This window comes from Triturus cristatus, chromosome 12, assembly GCF_964204655.1.
Source record: "Triturus cristatus chromosome 12, aTriCri1.1, whole genome shotgun sequence".
Taxonomy (NCBI): domain Eukaryota; kingdom Metazoa; phylum Chordata; class Amphibia; order Caudata; family Salamandridae; genus Triturus; species Triturus cristatus.
In genome coordinates, this window is record NC_140595.1 from 4,649,150 (window position 1) to 4,667,732 (window position 18,583).

Here is an 18,583-nt window from a genome sequence, read left to right on the forward strand (position 1 = left end):
ACATATATAGTAATACTTGTTAGAGGGTACTCACAGATAGAGTAATACTTGTTAGGGGTACTCACAGATATAGTAATACTTGTTTGGGGGTACTGACAGATAGAGTAATACCTGTTAGGGGGAATTCACAGATATAGTAATACCTGTTAGGGGGTACTCACAGATATAGTAATCATTGTTAGGGGTACTCACACATTTAGTAATACTTGTTAGGGGGTACTCACAGATATAGTAATGCTTGTTAGGGGGTACTCACAGATATAGTAATAATTGTTAGGGGTACTCACACATTTAGTAGTACTTGTTAGATGGTACTCACAGATAGCGTAATACTTGTTAGAGGGTATTCACAGATATAGTAATACCTGTTAGAGGGTACTCACAGATATAGTAATACTTGTTAGGGGTACTCACAGATATAGTAATTCTTGTTAGGGGGTACTCACATATAGAGTAATACTTGTTAGGGGGTACTCACACATTTAGTAATACTTGTTAGGGGGTATTCACAGATATATTAATACTTGTTAGGGGTACTCACAGATAGAGTAATACTTGTTAGGGGGTACTCACAGATATAGTAATACTTTTTAGGGGGTACTCACAGATATAGTAATACTTGTTAGGGGGTACTCACACATTTATTAATACTTGTTAGGGGGTATTCACAGATATATTAATACTTGTTAGAAGGTACTCACAGAGTAATACTTGTTAGAGGGTATTCACAGATATAGCAATACTTTTTAGGGGGTACTCACAGATGGAGTAATACTTGTTAGTGGGTACTACAGATAGAGTAATACTTGTTAGGGGGTACTCACAGATATAGTAATACCTGTTAGGGGTACTCACACATTTAGTAATACTTGTTAGGGGTACTCACAGATATAGTAATAATTGTTAGGGGGTACTCACACATTTAGTAATACTTGTTAGGGGGTACTCACGGATACAGTAATAATTGTTAGGGGGTACTCACACATTTAGTAATACTTGTTAGGGGTGTTCACAGATATAGTAATACTTGTTAGGGGTACTCACATATATAGTAATACCTGTTAGGGGGTACTCACAGATATAGTAATACCTGTGAGAGGGTACTCACAGATATAGTAATACTTGTTAGATGGTGCTCACAGATAGAGTAATACTTGTTAGAGGGAATTCACAGATATAGTAATACCTGTTAGAGGGTACTCACAGATATAGTAATACTTGTTAGGGGTACTCACAGATATAGTAATACTTGTTAGTGGGTACTCACAGATATAGTAATTCTTGTTAGGGGGTACTCACATATAGAGTAATACATGTTAGGGGGTACTCATAGATATAGTAATACCTGTTAGGGGTACTCACAGATATAGTAATACTTGTTCGGGGGTACTGACAGATAGAGTAATACCTGTTAGGGGGGAATTCACAGATATAGTAATACCTGTTAGGGGGTACTCACAGATATAGTAATAATTGTTAGGGGTACTCACACATTTAGTAATACTTGTTAGGGGGTACTCACAGATATAGTAATACTTGTTAGGGGGTACTCACAGATATAGTAATAATTGTTAGGGTTACTCACACATTTAGTAGTACTTGTTAGATGGTACTCACAGATAGAGTAATACCTGTTAGAGGGTACTCACAGATATAGTAATACTTGTTAGGGGTACTCACAGATATAGTAATTCTTGTTAGGGGGTACTCACATATAGAGTAATACTTGTTAGGGGGTACTCACACATTTAGTAATACTTGTTAGGGGGTATTCACAGATATATTAATACTTTTTAGGGGTACTCACAGATAGAGTAATACTCGTTAGGGGGTACTCACAGATATAGTAATACTTTTTAGGGGGTACTCACAGATATAGTAATACTTGTTAGGGGGTACTCACACATTTATTAATACTTGTTAGGGGGTATTCACAGATATATTAATACTTGTTAGAAGGTACTCACAGATAGAGTAATACTTGCTAGAGGGTATTCACAGATATAGCAATACTTTTTAGGGGGTACTCACAGATAGAGTAATACTTGTTAGGGGGTACTACAGATAGAGTAATACTTGTTAGGGGGTACTCACAGACATAGTAATACTTGTTAGGGGGTACTCACAGATAAAGTGATACTTGTTAGGGGGTACTCACACATTAAGTAATACTTGTTAGGGGGTATTCACAGATTAAGTAATTCTTGTTAGGGGTACTCACAGATATAGCAATACTTGTAGGGGGTACTCACAGATATAGTAATACTTGTTAGGGGGTACTCACAGATATAGTAATGCTTGTTAGAGGGTACTCACGGATAGAGTAATACTTGTTAGTGTGTACTCACAGATATAGCAATACTTGTTAGGGGGTACTCACAGGTATAGTAATACTTGTTAGGGGGTATTCACGGGTATAGTAATACTTGTTAGGGGGTACTCACAGATATAGCAATACTTGTTAGGGGGTACTCACAGGTATAGTAATACTTGTTAGGGGGTATTCACGGGTATAGTAATACTTGTTAGGGGTACTCACAGATATAGCAATACTTGTTAGGGGGTACTCACAGGTATAGTAATACTTGTTAGGGGGTATTCACGGGTATAGTAATACTTGTTAGGGGGTACTCACAGATGTAGTAATACTCATGTCCTGGCCGAAACTCGAAGCCAAGGGAGAAGGGGGTGAAAAGCTGGAACTTCTCAGAGAACTTGAGGGGCCCGCTGGGGGAGTCCGGTCGGTTGCACTCCCAGCGCTTGAAGCCCTTCTGCCGGTGGTCGCAGGAGGCGTGCCCCTCATAGTTGACCATGTAGAGTATGTATCGCTCCATGCGGTCCGGCAGCGGGGGGCCCTCGTAGTGCGGGCAGTATATGTCCAGGTAGTCGTTGATGCTGACGTCCACCGTGTACTCTCCATGGACGAACCTGCAGGGGGAGAAGAGCAACAGACAGTGAAGGTGGGCTTCTGCTCGGGACCCTCAGCACAGCGCCACATCCAGGGTCTATCACCTGCCAATGTGTGCCGGGTATAAACACCTTATCTCGGAATCAGAAAGGTCCCTTTCAAGGTTTGGGAGAGCCTGTCCCCTGCTTTAAATTCACCTCTGCAAGCTGTAGATTTCCACCTCAACACACGTAACAATCATGTGTGTCCACTGGATGCACGTTTGTGACACTGATTGAGACACAGAGTTGAGCTCGGTGGTGTGGATGAGCACAACATTTGCACCACCCTGACTGAGACTGACGTGTTTATATGTAGCCGTGTGCAGAGTGTGTGTGACAGATACATGTGGCTATAGGCACACTAGACTCCATTCAGTATATGCTACACCCAAGCGTTACTTAAGATGGGGAGAGTGTGCAGACAGCGTATATAGATTGCAGAGCTCCGATGGGGAGAGTGTGCAGACAGCATATATAGATTGCAGAGCTCCGATGGGGAGAGTGTGCAGACAGTGTATATAGATTGCAGAGCTCCGATGGGGAGAGTGTGCAGACAACATATATAGATTGCAGAGCTCCGATGGAGAGAGTGTGCAAACAGTGTATATAGATTGCAGAGCTCCGATGGGGAGAGTGTGCAGACAGTGTATATAGATTGCAGAGCTCCGATGGGGAGAGTGTGCAGACAGTGTATATAGATTGCAGAGCTCCGATGGAGAGAGTGTGCAGACAGTGTATATAGATTGCAGAGCTCCGATGGGGAGAGTGTGCAGACAGCGTATATAGATTGCAGAGCTCCGATGGAGAGAGTGTGCAGACAGTGTATATAGATTGCAGAGCTCCGATGGGGAGAGTGTGCAAACAGTGTATATAGATTGCAGAGCTCCGTTGGAGAGAGTGTGCAGACAGTGTATATAGATTGCAGAGCTCCGATGGGGAGAATGTGCAGACAGCGTATATAGATTGCAGAGCTCCGATGGGGAGAGTGTGCAGACAGTGTATATAGATTGCAGAGCTCCGATGGGGAGAATGTGCAGACAGCGTATATAGATTGCAGAGCTCCGATGGGGAGAGTGTGCAGACAGTGTATATAGATTGCAAAGCTCCGATGGGGAGAGTGTGCAGACAGTGTATATAGATTGCAGAGCTCCGATGGGGAGAGAGTGCAGACAGTGTATATAGATTGCAGAGCTCCGATGGGGAGAGTGTGCAGACAGCGTATATAGATTGCAGAGCTCCAATGGGGAGAGTGTGCAGACAGCGTATATAGATTGCAGAGCTCCGATGGGGAGAATGTGCAGACAGCGTATATAGATTGCAGAGCTCTGATGGAGAGAGTGTGCAGACAGCGTATATAGATTGCAGAGCTATGCTGGGGAGAGTGTGCTGACAGTGTATATAGATTGCAGAGCTTCGATGAAGAGAGTGTGCAGACAGCGTATATAGATTGTAGAGCTCTGCTGGGAAGAGTGTGCAGACAGTGTATATAGATTGCAGAGGTCCGATGGAGAGAGTGTGCAGACAGTGTATATAGATTGCAAAGCTCCAATGGAGAGAGAGTGCAGACAGTGTATTTAGATTGCGGGGCTCCGATGAAGAGTGTGCAGACAGTGTATATAGATTGCAGAGCTCCGATGAAGAGTGTGCAGACAGTGTATATAGATTGCAGAGCTCCGATGGGGAGAGTGTGCACACAGCGTATATAGATTGCAGAGCTCCGATGAGGAGAGTGTGCAGACAGCGTATATAGATTGCAGAGCTCCGATGGGGAGAGTGGGCAGACAGCGTATATAGATTGCAGAGCTCCGATGAGGAGAGTGTGCAGACAGCGTATATAGATTGCAGGGCTCCAATGAAGAGTGTGCAGACAGTGTATATAGATTGCAGAGCTCCGATGGGGAGAGTGTGCAGACAGTGTATATAGATTGCAGGGCTCTGATGGGGAGAGAGTGCAGACAGTGTAAATAGATTGCAGAGCTCCGATGGGGAGAGTGTGCAGACAGCGTATATAGATTGCAGAGCTCTGATGGGGAGAGAGTGCAGACAGTGTATATAGATTGCAGAGCTCCGATGGAGAGAGTGTGCAGACAGCATATATAGATTGCAGAGCTCCGATGGGGAGAGTGCGCAGACAGTGTATATAGATTGCAGAGCTCCGATGGGGAGAGTGTGCAGACAGTGTATATAGATTGCAGAGTTCCGTTGGAGAGAGTGTGCAGACAGCGTATATAGATTACAGGGCTCTGATGGGGAGAATGTGCAGACAGTGTATATAGATTGCAGAGCTCTGATGGAGAGAGTGTGCAGACAGTGTATATAGATTGAAGAGGTCCGATGGAGAGAGTGTGCAGACAGTGTATATAGATTGTAGAGCTCCGATGGGGAGAGTGTGCAGACAGTGTATATAGATTGCAGAGCTCCGATGAGGAGAGTGTGCAGACAGTGTACATAGAGCGCAGGGCTCTGATAGAGTGTGCAGAATCAGCGCATTTGATTGCAGAGCTCCGATGTAGAGAGAGTGCAGACAGTGTATATAGATTGCAGGGCTCCGATGAAGAGTGTGCAGACAGTGCATATAGATTGCAGAGCTCCGATGGGGAGAATGTGCAGACAGTGTATATAGATTGCAGAGCTCCGATGGGGAGAGTGTGCAGACAGTGTATATAGATTGCAGAGCTTCGATGAAGAGAGTGTGCAGACAGCGTATATAGATTGCAGAGCTCCGATATGGAGAATGTGCAGACAGCGTATATAGATTGCAGAGCTCCGTTGGGGAGAGTGTGCAGACAGCGTATATAGATTGCAGAGCTCCGATGGGGAGAGTGTGCAGACAGTGTATATAGATTGCAGAGCTCCTATGGAGAGAGTGTGCAGACAGTGTATATAGATTGCAGAGCTTCGATGAAGAGAGTGTGCAGACAGCGTATATAGATTGCAGAGCTCCGATATGGAGAATGTGCAGACAGCGTATATAGATTGCAGAGCTCCGTTAGGGAGAGTGTGCAGACAGCGTATATAGATTGCAGAGCTCCAATGGGGAGAGTGTGCAGACAGTGTATATAGATTGCAGAGTTCCGATGGAGAGAGTGTGCAGACAGTGTATATAGATTGCAGAGCTCAGATGGGGAGAATGTGCAGACAGCGTATATAGATTGCAGAGCTCCGATGGGGAGAGTGTGCAGACAGCGTATATAGATTGCAGAGCTCCGATGGGGAGAGTGTGTAGACAGTGTATATAGGTTGCAGAGCTCCGATGGAGAGAGTGTGCAGACAGTGTATATAGATTGCAGAGCTTCGATGAAGAGAGTGTGCAGACAGCGTATATAGATTGCAGAGCTCCGATATGGAGAATGTGCAGACAGCGTATATAGATTGCAGAGCTCCGATGGGGAGAGTGTGCAGACAGCGTATATAGATTGCAGAGCTCCGATGGGGAGAGTGTGCAGACAGCGTATATAGATTGCAGAGCTCCGATGAGGAGAGTGTGCAGACAGCGTATATAGATTGCAGGGCTCCAATGAAGAGTGTGCAGACAGTGTATATAGATTGCAGAGCTATGCTGGGGAGAGTGTGCAGACAGTGTATATAGATTGCAGAGCTTCGATGAAGAGAGTGTGCAGACAGCGTATATAGATTGCAGAGCTCTGATGGAGAGAGTGTGCAGACAGCGTATATAGATTGCAGAGCTATGCTGGGGAGAGTGTGCAGACAGTGTGTATAGATTGCAGAGCTTCGATGAAGAGAGTGTGCAGACAGCGTATATAGATTGTAGAGCTCCGATGGGGAGAGTGTGCAGACAGTGTATATAGATTGCAGAGCTCTGCTGGGAAGAGTGTGCAGACAGTGTATATAGATTGCAGAGGTCCGATGGAGAGAGTGTGCAGACAGTGTATATAGATTGCAGAGCTCCAATGGAGAGAGAGTGCAGACAGTGTATTTAGATTGCGGGGCTCCGATGAAGAGTGTGCAGACAGTGTATATAGATTGCAGAGCTCCGATGAAGAGTGTGCAGACAGTGTATATAGATTGCAGAGCTCCGATGGGGAGAGTGTGCACACAGCGTATATAGATTGCAGAGGTCCGATGAGGAGAGTGTGCAGACAGCGTATATAGATTGCAGAGCTCCGATGGGGAGAGTGTGCAGACAGCGTATATAGATTGCAGAGCTCCGATGAGGAGAGTGTGCAGACAGCGTATATAGATTGCAGGGCTCCAATGAAGAGTGTGCAGACAGTGTATATAGATTGCAGAGCTCCGATGGGGAGAGTGTGCAGACAGTGTATATAGATTGCAGGGCTCTGATGGGGAGAGAGTGCAGACAGTGTAAATAGATTGCAGAGCTCCGATGGGGAGAGTGTGCAGACAGCGTATATAGATTGCAGAGCTCCGATGGAGAGAGTGTGCAGACAGCATATATAGATTGCAGAGCTCCGATGGGGAGAGTGTGCAGACAGCGTATATAGATTGCAGAGCTCCGATGAGGAGAGTGTGCAGACAGTGCATATAGATTGGAGGGTTCCTACAGGACATTACAGGGATCTTTTCTAGTGCGTCAGACTTCTAGGTGAGGAGGAGGCGCAGCGGAGAGTCCTTATTAGGCTCAGGTAGCTTCACTGCCTTTTGCTGCCCTATTGTTTACTGGAAGGGCCCATCACCCACAAGAGGTTAACAAGTATTTATTAGGAGAACCTCCTTTTCTTTTGTACTCCCGTTTTGGGTCTGTCCTGCCAGGAGGCTCCCAGCTACACACCTCATCCTTGCTAGTGCCTTGCAACAGAGACCCTGGTGCGAGGTCTGTGGCTAGTACGCTAAAAGGGTCAGAACTACCCAGGACCGTTCCCAGACTCGGAACAAGAGTAGGGTGGAACTCAGGGGTTTACATAAAATTATGTGGAGTTCGCGAGTGGGGGGAATCCGGCACTGCTCGCACTCATTTTTAGCGTGGGCGCTTATTCCGTGCTGTCAAATCAGCGCCAGCTGCACCGTGCGGCACTAGAGGGCGCCGCTTCTTTCTGCCGCTCGAATAGATTTTCTACTCGAGCTGCAGTGTTCTCAATGCCAACGGTCACTACCTGCCTGACCGTCGTGTTGAGAAATCTCGCTCTGAGGCGTTCCCAAAACTCATGCTAGAGGATGCAAATTCTCGCTCGCGAGCTTACCGTTGGCGAGCCGCGTGCGAGAAAACATTTGCCAAGCGGCGTTCGGTTGAATTTTGCCGGAACTCCGAACTTGAAAGGAAAGACAGAGTGGGCAAAACTCCGAGAACTCCCCCGGCAGACAGGAGTGTATCACCCACCCCTCCCTGGAATATATGCACACTGACTGCATTTTAGTATAAAGATGGGGCAGAAACTTCCAGTCAATGGGGTGAGTTTTCGGGGTCTCCACACCAGTGACAACGAGAAGCTCTCTGTGCTCCGGGTTTGGGGAATCCATAGCCAACTCCCCTTGACAGAAATCTGGGAATTTTAGCAAACTGTCAAGAGGGGGCTTTCTGCGCCCTGCCTCGAAGAGGCAGAGTGGAGCCATCTGGGACTCACCTCTCGGTGCCCACCTCGGGGCAGACACCTCGGGGTGGACACCCGGGTGAACACCTCGGGGCAGACACCTCTTAGTGCCCACCTCGGGCGGACACCTCTCAGTGCCCACCTAGGGGAAGACACCTCGGGCGGACACCTCTCAATGCCCACCTCAGGGCGGACACCTCGAGCGGACACCTCTCAGTGCCCACCTCGGGCGGACACCTCGGGGCGGACACCTCTGGGCCACCTCGGGCGGACACCTCGGGGCGGACACCTAGGGACGGACACCTCTCAGTGCCCACCTCGGGCAGGCACCTCGGGGCAGACACCTCTCAGTGCCCACCTCGGGCAGACACCTCGGGACGGACACATCTCAGTGCCCACCTCGGGCAGACACCTCGGGATGGACACCTGTCAGTGCCCACCTCAGGGCGGACACCTCGAGCGGACACCTCTCAGTGCCCACCTCGGGCAGAGACCTCGGGACGGACACCTCTCAGTGCCCACCTCGGGCGGACACCTCGGGGCGGACACCTCTGGGCCCACCTCGAGCGGACACCTCGGGCGGACACCTCGGGACGGACACCTCTCGGTGCCCACCTAGGGGTGGACACCTCAGGTGGCCACCTCTCAGTGCCCACCTTGGGTGGACACCTCGGGGCGGACACCTCTGGGCCCACCTCGGGCGGACACCTTGGGCGGACACCTCAGGGCGGACACCTTGGAACAGACACCTCTCAGTGCCCACCTCGGGCTGACACCTCGGGACGGACACCTCTCAGTGCCCACCTCGGGCGGACACCTCGGGGCGGACACCTCTGGGCCACCTCGGGCGGACACCTCGGGGCGGACACCTAGGGACGGACACCTCTCAGTGCCCACCTCGGGCAGGCACCTCGGGGCGGACACCACTCAGTGCCCACCTCGGGCAGACACCTCGGGACGGACACCTCTCAGTGCCCACCTCGGGCAGACACCTCGGAACGGACACCTCTCAGTGCCCACCTCGGGCGGACACCTCGGGCGGACACCTCTGGGCCCACCTCGAGCGGACACCTCGGGCGGACACCTCGGGACGGACACCTCTCAGTGCCCACCTAGGGGTGGACACCTCAGGTGGCCACCTCTCAGTGCCCACCTTGGGTGGACACCTCGGGCGGACACCTCTGGGCCCACCTCGGGCGGACACCTTGTGCGGACACCTCAGGGCGGACACCTTGGAACAGACACCTCTCAGTGCCCACCTCGGGCTGACACCTCGGGACGGACACCTCTCAGTGCCCACCTCGGGCGGACACCTCGGGGCGGACACCTCTGGGCCACCTCGGGCGGACACCTCGGGGCGGACACCTAGGGACGGACACCTCTCAGTGCCCACCTCGGGCAGGCACCTCGGGGCGGACACCTCTCAGTGCCCACCTCGGGCAGACACCTCGGGACGGACACCTCTCAGTGCCCACCTCGGGCAGACACCTCGGGACGGACACCTCTCAGTGCCCACCTCAGGGCGGACACCTCGGGGCGGACACCTCTCCGTGCCCACCTCAGGCGGACACCTCGGGCGGACACCTCGGGGCGGACACCTCGGGGCGGACACCTCTCCGTGCCCACCTCAGGCGGACACCTCGGGCGGACACCTCGGGGCGGACACCTCGGGGCGGACACCTCTCGGTGCCCACCTCGGGCGGACACCGGCTTAGTTCCAGGTGCGCTCACGTCGCCGCAGACACGGGTTTCCCTTTACGATGGTTGTAAAAATCTACAGGTATTGATTGCAGACAGTTTTAAAGACAAGCAAAAGTTGCCGCGCTTTGTACACTAGCTCTGCTGGTGAATGGTCGTGTGTGCGTGAAGTACGGAGCTTTGGCAGCTGAGGGTGGGCGCGGGCGCCGCCCACCCTCGACCCTCCATCCAGCAGGTGGAGGAGCAGAACAGGATTTTTCAGGGTTTACTCCCAGCAGGGCAGGTCTTTGCCTACTGGTGTCCGGTGCACTTCACCAGCGCCCCTCTTGGGGGCGCTGCGGTCGCAGGATACTTCATAATAATGCCTTTCTTGGATTTTAAGGGCGCCCGGAATGTGCCCGCCCCGCCGGCGCCTGGCAGAGGCGGATATGCGCTTCAACATAGAGTTATAGTACAGTAAACCCGGGGACTGCCCCCTCAACACAAGCCCGTGGCACGAAATGAGAGGGGTGGCGGGGGGTGCTGTCCAGTGCTAGGGAGGCTGACAGGGAGGCTGCTAGGGAGGCCCTGCCAGGGTGGCTGCCAGGGAGGCACTGTCAGGGAGGCTGCTAGGGTGGCCCTGCCAGGGAGGCCCTGCCAAGGAGGCACTGCCAGGGAGGCCGTCAGGGAGGCTGCCAGGGAGGCACTGTCAGGGAGGCTGGCAGGGTGGCCATACCAGGGAGGCTTTGCCACGGAGGCACTAACTGGCAGGGAGGCACTGCCGTCTCAGATTCAACACTGGGCGTGGGAGCTGTCTTCACAGGGGACCGAGTCACAACTACTTTTAGAGGTTGGTAGACAACTCTAGGATCTGCAGTGGGGAGGGGGGTGGAAGGGGTCTTCCGATCTCCTGAACCCTTCCCCGGCACAGAGGGAGACGCTCGATCCAGTACCAGGTCCTGGTACAGAGGCAGACCCTCGCTATAGGGCCCTTCCCTGGCACCGAGAGAGAGACACTCTCTCCAGGACTCTGCCCTGGCAAAGAGAGAGAGAGACCCTCGCTATAGGGCCCTTCCCTGGCACCGAGAGATAGAAACTCTTTCCAGGACTCTGCCCTGGCACAGAGAAGAGACCCTCTCTCCTGGACCCTTCTAAGGCGCAGAGAAAGAGAGACACCTCGAGCGGACACCTCGGGCGGACACCTCGGGACGGACACCTCTCGGTGCCCACCTAGGGGTGGACACCTCAGGTGGCCACCTCTCAGTGCCCACCTTGGGTGGACACCTCGGGGCGGACACCTCTGGGCCCACCTCGGGCGGACACCTTGGGCGGACACCTCAGGGCGGACACCTTGGAACAGACACCTCTCAGTGCCCACCTCGGGCTGACACCTCGGGACGGACACCTCTCAGTGCCCACCTCGGGCGGACACCTCGGGGCGGACACCTCTGGGCCACCTCGGGCGGACACCTCGGGGCGGACACCTAGGGACGGACACCTCTCAGTGCCCACCTCGGGCAGGCACCTCGGGGCGGACACCACTCAGTGCCCACCTCGGGCAGACACCTCGGGACGGACACCTCTCAGTGCCCACCTCGGGCAGACACCTCGGAACGGACACCTCTCAGTGCCCACCTCGGGCGGACACCTCGGGCGGACACCTCTGGGCCCACCTCGAGCGGACACCTCGGGCGGACACCTCGGGACGGACACCTCTCAGTGCCCACCTAGGGGTGGACACCTCAGGTGGCCACCTCTCAGTGCCCACCTTGGGTGGACACCTCGGGCGGACACCTCTGGGCCCACCTCGGGCGGACACCTTGTGCGGACACCTCAGGGCGGACACCTTGGAACAGACACCTCTCAGTGCCCACCTCGGGCTGACACCTCGGGACGGACACCTCTCAGTGCCCACCTCGGGCGGACACCTCGGGGCGGACACCTCTGGGCCACCTCGGGCGGAAACCTCGGGGCGGACACCTAGGGACGGACACCTCTCAGTGCCCACCTCGGGCAGGCACCTCGGGGCGGACACCTCTCAGTGCCCACCTCGGGCAGACACCTCGGGACGGACACCTCTCAGTGCCCACCTCGGGCAGACACCTCGGGACGGACACCTCTCAGTGCCCACCTCAGGGCGGACACCTCGGGGCGGACACCTCTCCGTGCCCACCTCAGGCGGACACCTCGGGCGGACACCTCGGGGCGGACACCTCGGGGCGGACACCTCTCCGTGCCCACCTCAGGCGGACACCTCGGGCGGACACCTCGGGGCGGACACCTCGGGGCGGACACCTCTCGGTGCCCACCTCGGGCGGACACCGGCTTAGTTCCAGGTGCGCTCACGTCGCCGCAGACACGGGTTTCCCTTTACGATGGTTGTAAAAATCTACAGGTATTGATTGCAGACAGTTTTAAAGACAAGCAAAAGTTGCCGCGCTTTGTACACTAGCTCTGCTGGTGAATGGTCGTGTGTGCGTGAAGTACGGAGCTTTGGCAGCTGAGGGTGGGCGCGGGCGCCGCCCACCCTCGACCCTCCATCCAGCAGGTGGAGGAGCAGAACAGGATTTTTCAGGGTTTACTCCCAGCAGGGCAGGTCTTTGCCTACTGGTGTCCGGTGCACTTCACCAGCGCCCCTCTTGGGGGCGCTGCGGTCGCAGGATACTTCATAATAATGCCTTTCTTGGATTTTAAGGGCGCCCGGAATGTGCCCGCCCCGCCGGCGCCTGGCAGAGGCGGATATGCGCTTCAACATAGAGTTATAGTACAGTAAACCCGGGGACTGCCCCCTCAACACAAGCCCGTGGCACGAAATGAGAGGGGTGGCGGGGGGTGCTGTCCAGTGCTAGGGAGGCTGACAGGGAGGCTGCTAGGGAGGCCCTGCCAGGGTGGCTGCCAGGGAGGCACTGTCAGGGAGGCTGCTAGGGTGGCCCTGCCAGGGAGGCCCTGCCAAGGAGGCACTGCCAGGGAGGCCGTCAGGGAGGCTGCCAGGGAGGCACTGTCAGGGAGGCTGGCAGGGTGGCCATACCAGGGAGGCTTTGCCACGGAGGCACTAACTGGCAGGGAGGCACTGCCGTCTCAGATTCAACACTGGGCGTGGGAGCTGTCTTCACAGGGGACCGAGTCACAACTACTTTTAGAGGTTGGTAGACAACTCTAGGATCTGCAGTGGGGAGGGGGGTGGAAGGGGTCTTCCGATCTCCTGAACCCTTCCCCGGCACAGAGGGAGACGCTCGATCCAGTACCAGGTCCTGGTACAGAGGCAGACCCTCGCTATAGGGCCCTTCCCTGGCACCGAGAGAGAGACACTCTCTCCAGGACTCTGCCCTGGCAAAGAGAGAGAGAGACCCTCGCTATAGGGCCCTTCCCTGGCACCGAGAGATAGAAACTCTTTCCAGGACTCTGCCCTGGCACAGAGAAGAGACCCTCTCTCCAGGACCCTTCTAAGGCGCAGAGAGAGAGAGAGAGAGAGAGAGAGACCCTCTCTCCATGACCCTGCCCTGGCACAGAGAGAGACCCACTCTACAGGACCTTTCTTAGGCACAGAGAGAGAGAGACTCTCGCTATAGGACCCTTCCCTGTCACAGAGAGAGAGAGACCCTCTCTCCAGGACCCCGCCCTGGCTCAGACGCAGACCTTCTTGCCAGGCCCCTGCCCTGGCACAGCAGCGCACCACGGCTGAACACGCACCGCCCTCAGGCACACAGTGGCTTGGAGCTGGGCACGCAGTAGCCTCGGCTTGGACACACGACGACCCAAGGCTGGCCCCGCACAGGACACAGCCCCGTACCCTGGGCAGGTCTCTGCAGACTGAGCCATGGAAGGCCAGGCCTCGAGGGGGCGCTGCGCAACTGAAGTCGCCCATTGACTGCTGACCCGGGTCACGCGAGGCGGAAGTATAAAGAGGGAAAAGAGAAAGCCCCCGGGGCAGAGTGACAGCCAACAAGGGGCCCCTGTGATGGGGGCCCCGAGAGGGCACAAGAAACCAGAGGCATGTCTGGCGGGGACAGGGGGCGTCACAGCCAGCAGCTGAGCCCTCGGATGGGTTCAGACAGGGACAATGGACCCGTCTGGTGGGAGTCAGGGGGGCACTGCCAACAACAGACCCTTGTCAGGGGGTCACCGCCCCGGGCCTGTCAGCTGTCAGTCACCCTCCAGAGAGCCTCCGGTCCAGCCAGGGGCCGATCCTGGGAGTCAGGGTGGCAGAATTATTCATGAGCGGCCTGACAGCGAAAGAACAGAGCGCCTAGAGGAGCGGAACGAGGCGCTGCGCAGAGGCACCCGGGAGCCCAGCCAGGGTCACACATACCCACAAGAGGGGCTATTCCTGGGGCGAGGGCTGTCTGGGCCTGGGAGCAGGGCTGGTGTAGGAGGGGCAGCAGCGGGGCCCCCCAGGCCTCCAGGCTGGGGGTACCATGGGGGTCAGTGATCAGAGCCCCAAGGAGGCCCCTCATACTCAGCCAGTCCGACGCAGAACAGCCGGTGCCCCCGAACCCCCTCTCTACACCGTGCACCGTCTCACCCCTATGGGGGCCCATGGCTGCAGCAGCCCCCCAAAAAACCGCACAGTCAAAGGCGCTGAATAATGCACGCATGTGTGTTTATATTAGCATAAAATCCAGTAGACAAGACAGGGGGTGCACCCCCCCCCTCTCGAAATGCAGAGAATGCATGGTAAAGTGGCGCACGCGCGTGGGAGGGGGGCTCGGTACCCCAGGGGTTCGCTCTCCTGTCCCAATGAAGCAGCGGGACAGAGTCTGAGAAAGACAAGGCCATGAGCAGAGCTCGGGAGAGGATGAAATGCGTGACCCGGCAGCGCAGGGTGGCAGGACGGTGCTGGGGAGGCGGGGGGGGGGGGCAGGGGAGGAGACCTGACAGGTGAGAGGGGAGGCGTGGGGGTCTGACAGCTGAGAGGGGAGGCGTGGGGGTCAGGTGAGAGGGGAGGGCCAGGAGGGCTGGAGGTAGCAAGGAGGGGGGGGGGGGCGTGGGGGTCTGACAGGTTCGATCTTGAGCCCTGTGCTTTTCAACCTCGACGTAACACCTCTGGCCAGGGTAATCGGGTGCTGTGGCTTTGAGGTGGTATCATACGCTGATGACACCTCAGCTGTTAATTTCGTTTGGCCCTGACCCTATAGATACAATGACCCGTTTTAAAAATTGTATGATCCATATCAACCACTGGATGTGCAAGAAACACTTACAGCTTAATGGACGCAAGACGGAGATCGGAGATCGTTCTGTTTGGGAAAGGCCGATGAGTACTGCTCCAGCGACTGGTGGCCCCAAACCCCAGGCCCATGCCCATCTCCTAAACAAGTAGGGGCTTATTTATGAGCCCGTGCGACAGTTTTGTGCTTCCATTGTGTCACTTTTTTTGATGCATCGGCGGCGTTAAACATGCCTCCTGTTGCGCCCTATTTACAAAGTGACGCATCTGAGCAGATGCGTCACTTTGTAAACCCCTGCGCTACATTATTCCTGCGCCAGGTATAATGTATGCAAGAGGGCGTTCCCACGTAAGTAAGCCTCGTAGAAGTGGCGCAGTGAAATCTACGAGATTCCACTGCGCCACTTCTAGGACGCGAATGCGTCAATATCTTACGCCGGCCTCACAGCAGGCCTAAGACTGACACAGGCCTAAGACTGACGCAGGCCTAAGACTGACGCAGGCCCTTTCACATGGGGCTTGCCCCGTGTGAAAGGACACATTTCTGGAGTTGCGTCACTTTTGCGCCTACAGATACGTCAGAAATACTGACATATCTGTAACTCCTTGCGACATGATGCTTCATACAGTAAATATGACGCATCCATTATGTCGCAAGGAGGGTGCAATGAAAGGTGACGCATCTCTGCTTTCACGCAGCGATGCGTCACTTCTCATAAATGAGGCTCGTAGTGCGCAACCTCGGAGTAATGATTGACAATCGTCCGTCAATGAAAAATCATGTAAACCTTGTAATGGGCGTCTGTTATGAGATTTTGTGGAAACTGCGCAAAATCTTTCAATGGATTCCTATCGAATCCAGAAAAACCCTGGTACAGGGGCTCATTGTAAGCCATATGGACTATGGTAATGCCTTATTAGCCTTCATAAACGAAGACCTCCACTCAAAACTCAAAACTCTAGATCCTGCAGAATGCCGCTGCTAGACTTGTCTTAAATCTTCCACCAAGAACCCCATCAGCCCCCAGCCTGAGGATTCTTCCCCGGCTCCCGGTAAAAAAGAGAGGTCGCTTCAGAATTCTATGTCTCGCTCAGAAGCGCTTGCATGGAACCGGACCAAGCTATTTAGCTAAGAAACTAGGTTGGTATCATCCAAGTAGACCACTAAGATCTAACACCAAATATCTCCTTACCCCGGGACGAATCCGCACTGCAAGAAATGGTGGTCGATCTTTTTCTTTTCTTGCACCTGCCCTCTGGAAAAAGCTCCCGTCCCAGCTTCTATCCATCTCTTATCACAAGCACTTCCGCTAGGAATTAAAAACTTGGTTATTCGACCATCAATAACGCTGTTACATCACACCGTCAGCCCATACGGAGGCTCCGCAAGCGCCATGAGACCTTTTTGGTGATTTGTGCGCTCGATAAGTTCCTTTGACTTTGACAGGTAAGAGGGGAGGCATGGGTGGGCCTGACAGGTGCGAAGGGTGCCTGGGGACCTGAGAGGTGAGAGGAGAGGCGTGGGGGACCTGACAGGTGAGAGAGGAGGCATGGTGGACCTGGCAGGTGAGAGGGGAGGCATGGGGGGACCTGACAGGTGAGAGGGGAGATGTGGGGGGATGTGACAGGTGAGAGGGGGGCGTGGGGGACCTGACAGGTGAGAGGGCAGGGCCAGGAGGGCTGGAGGTAGCGAGGAGGGGGGCGGGGGAAACCTGACCTGTGGCAGTGGAGGTTTGTGGGACCTGACAGGTGAATGGGGGAGGCGTGAGGGGGGCTGACAGGTGAGGGGAGGGCCAGGAGGGCTGGAGGTAGCGAGAAGGGTGGCAAGGGGGAACCTGACCGGTGAGATGGGGTGTGGGGGACCTGACAGGTGAGAGGCGCGGACCAGGAGGGCTGGAGGTAGCGAGGAGAGGGGCAGGGGGGAACATGACAGGTGAGAGGGGAGGCGTGGGGGACCTGACAGGTGAGAGGGGAAGCATGGGGGACCTGACAGGTGAGAGGGGGGCTGGAGGTAGCGAGGAGGGGCGTTAGACAGGAGTACAGGGTAGGGTGACCAGAATTTTAAAGCCAAAAACCAGGACATTTCCCAAAAATAGAAGAAGGACTACAATTGTACTTCAACCCCGCGCACAGAATGCCTGCGCTCCTTAGCCCCTGGCACTCAAGATACCTTATCTCCAACTTATACATATTTTTTTTTAATTCAGCCACAAATAAATTTGCAACAAGGAGAAATGTGGCAGTAAATCTGTTCTGCTTAATTGGTTGCAATGTCTGTATTTTAAAATATCTTATGGGGTTAAGGCACCTGCTGCAGAGATCATTCTGTGCTCAGTAAATATCAGGGAATAATAATAACTAAGATGACTCCGGAGGTTAACGTATTTGCTGGAGAGATCTGTGTTTTGCTCAGTCCTAGTTTTGAATAAAAGTAGCAGAGAGAGTTAATATGTCTCCTGCAAAGCACATTATAGAACACACCGATGAGAGATTTTTATTTTATGTAGGTAGTAAAGTGGGTTGCTGCTTTTAAGACAGAGATCTTGTTGTTACCTGCAGTTCATAAATCGTAATCCTTCTAATATTGCACAGTGGACATGGGGCTCCCACATCTTGATGCCCTCAGTTCCATATGTAACACATCCTTTATATTATTGCACACACATGATTTATTGCCAATGTATAATCTGTACTAACCCTGGGCGTAGTTCGCGAAGTAGCGCTACGCGTAGCTACGCAAAGTGCACTTCGCACTACGCGAGCTACCCGTAGCACTTCGCGAACTGCGTAGTACCCTGTGCGCACTGTGCAAGATGCCGTTTTCAATGATTGCACAGTGCGGACAAGCATCCGGCACTGTGCAATCATTGAAAGCAGCATCTTGCACAGTGCGAGCTGTAGTTTTCTGCCGCTCGAGTAGATTTTTACTCGAGCGGCAGCTTTCTCAACGCGAACTGGTAGTTTCTCATAGCGAGCGGTCGCGAGCATACGCGACCACTCGCAATGAGAAACCTGACCTCCCCGCATTGAAAATCTCGCAGGGAGGTTTATTTTCCACGCTCGCGATTGCCAACTTGATGTTGCTGATCGCGAACGAGGAAAAAGTCTCGCCGGGATGTAATTTTGCTTGCTCGCAGTCGCCAACTTGACGTTGAGGACAGCGAGCAAGCAAAAAATGACCGCAGCACTACGCTACGCGTGTTCGCACTGTGCTACGTGCAATTCGTGTAGTGCAAAGTAGCGCAATCTTCGCAAACTACGCGAGCATAGCGTAGTGCTTTGC

At 53.8% G+C, this 18,583-nt stretch overlaps 1 protein-coding gene across 1 annotated transcript in view; it reads right to left on the minus strand.

Annotated features, from left to right (window-relative positions):
• Positions 1–18,583, minus strand: part of EFNA2 (ephrin A2) — a 242,906-nt gene that overhangs the window by 29,050 nt on the left and 195,273 nt on the right. Inside the window, exon 2 of the mRNA XM_085639796.1 lies at positions 2,636–2,928. Coding sequence (XP_085495922.1) covers positions 2,636–2,928 — 293 coding nt within the window. The remainder of the gene's footprint in view (positions 1–2,635; positions 2,929–18,583) is intronic.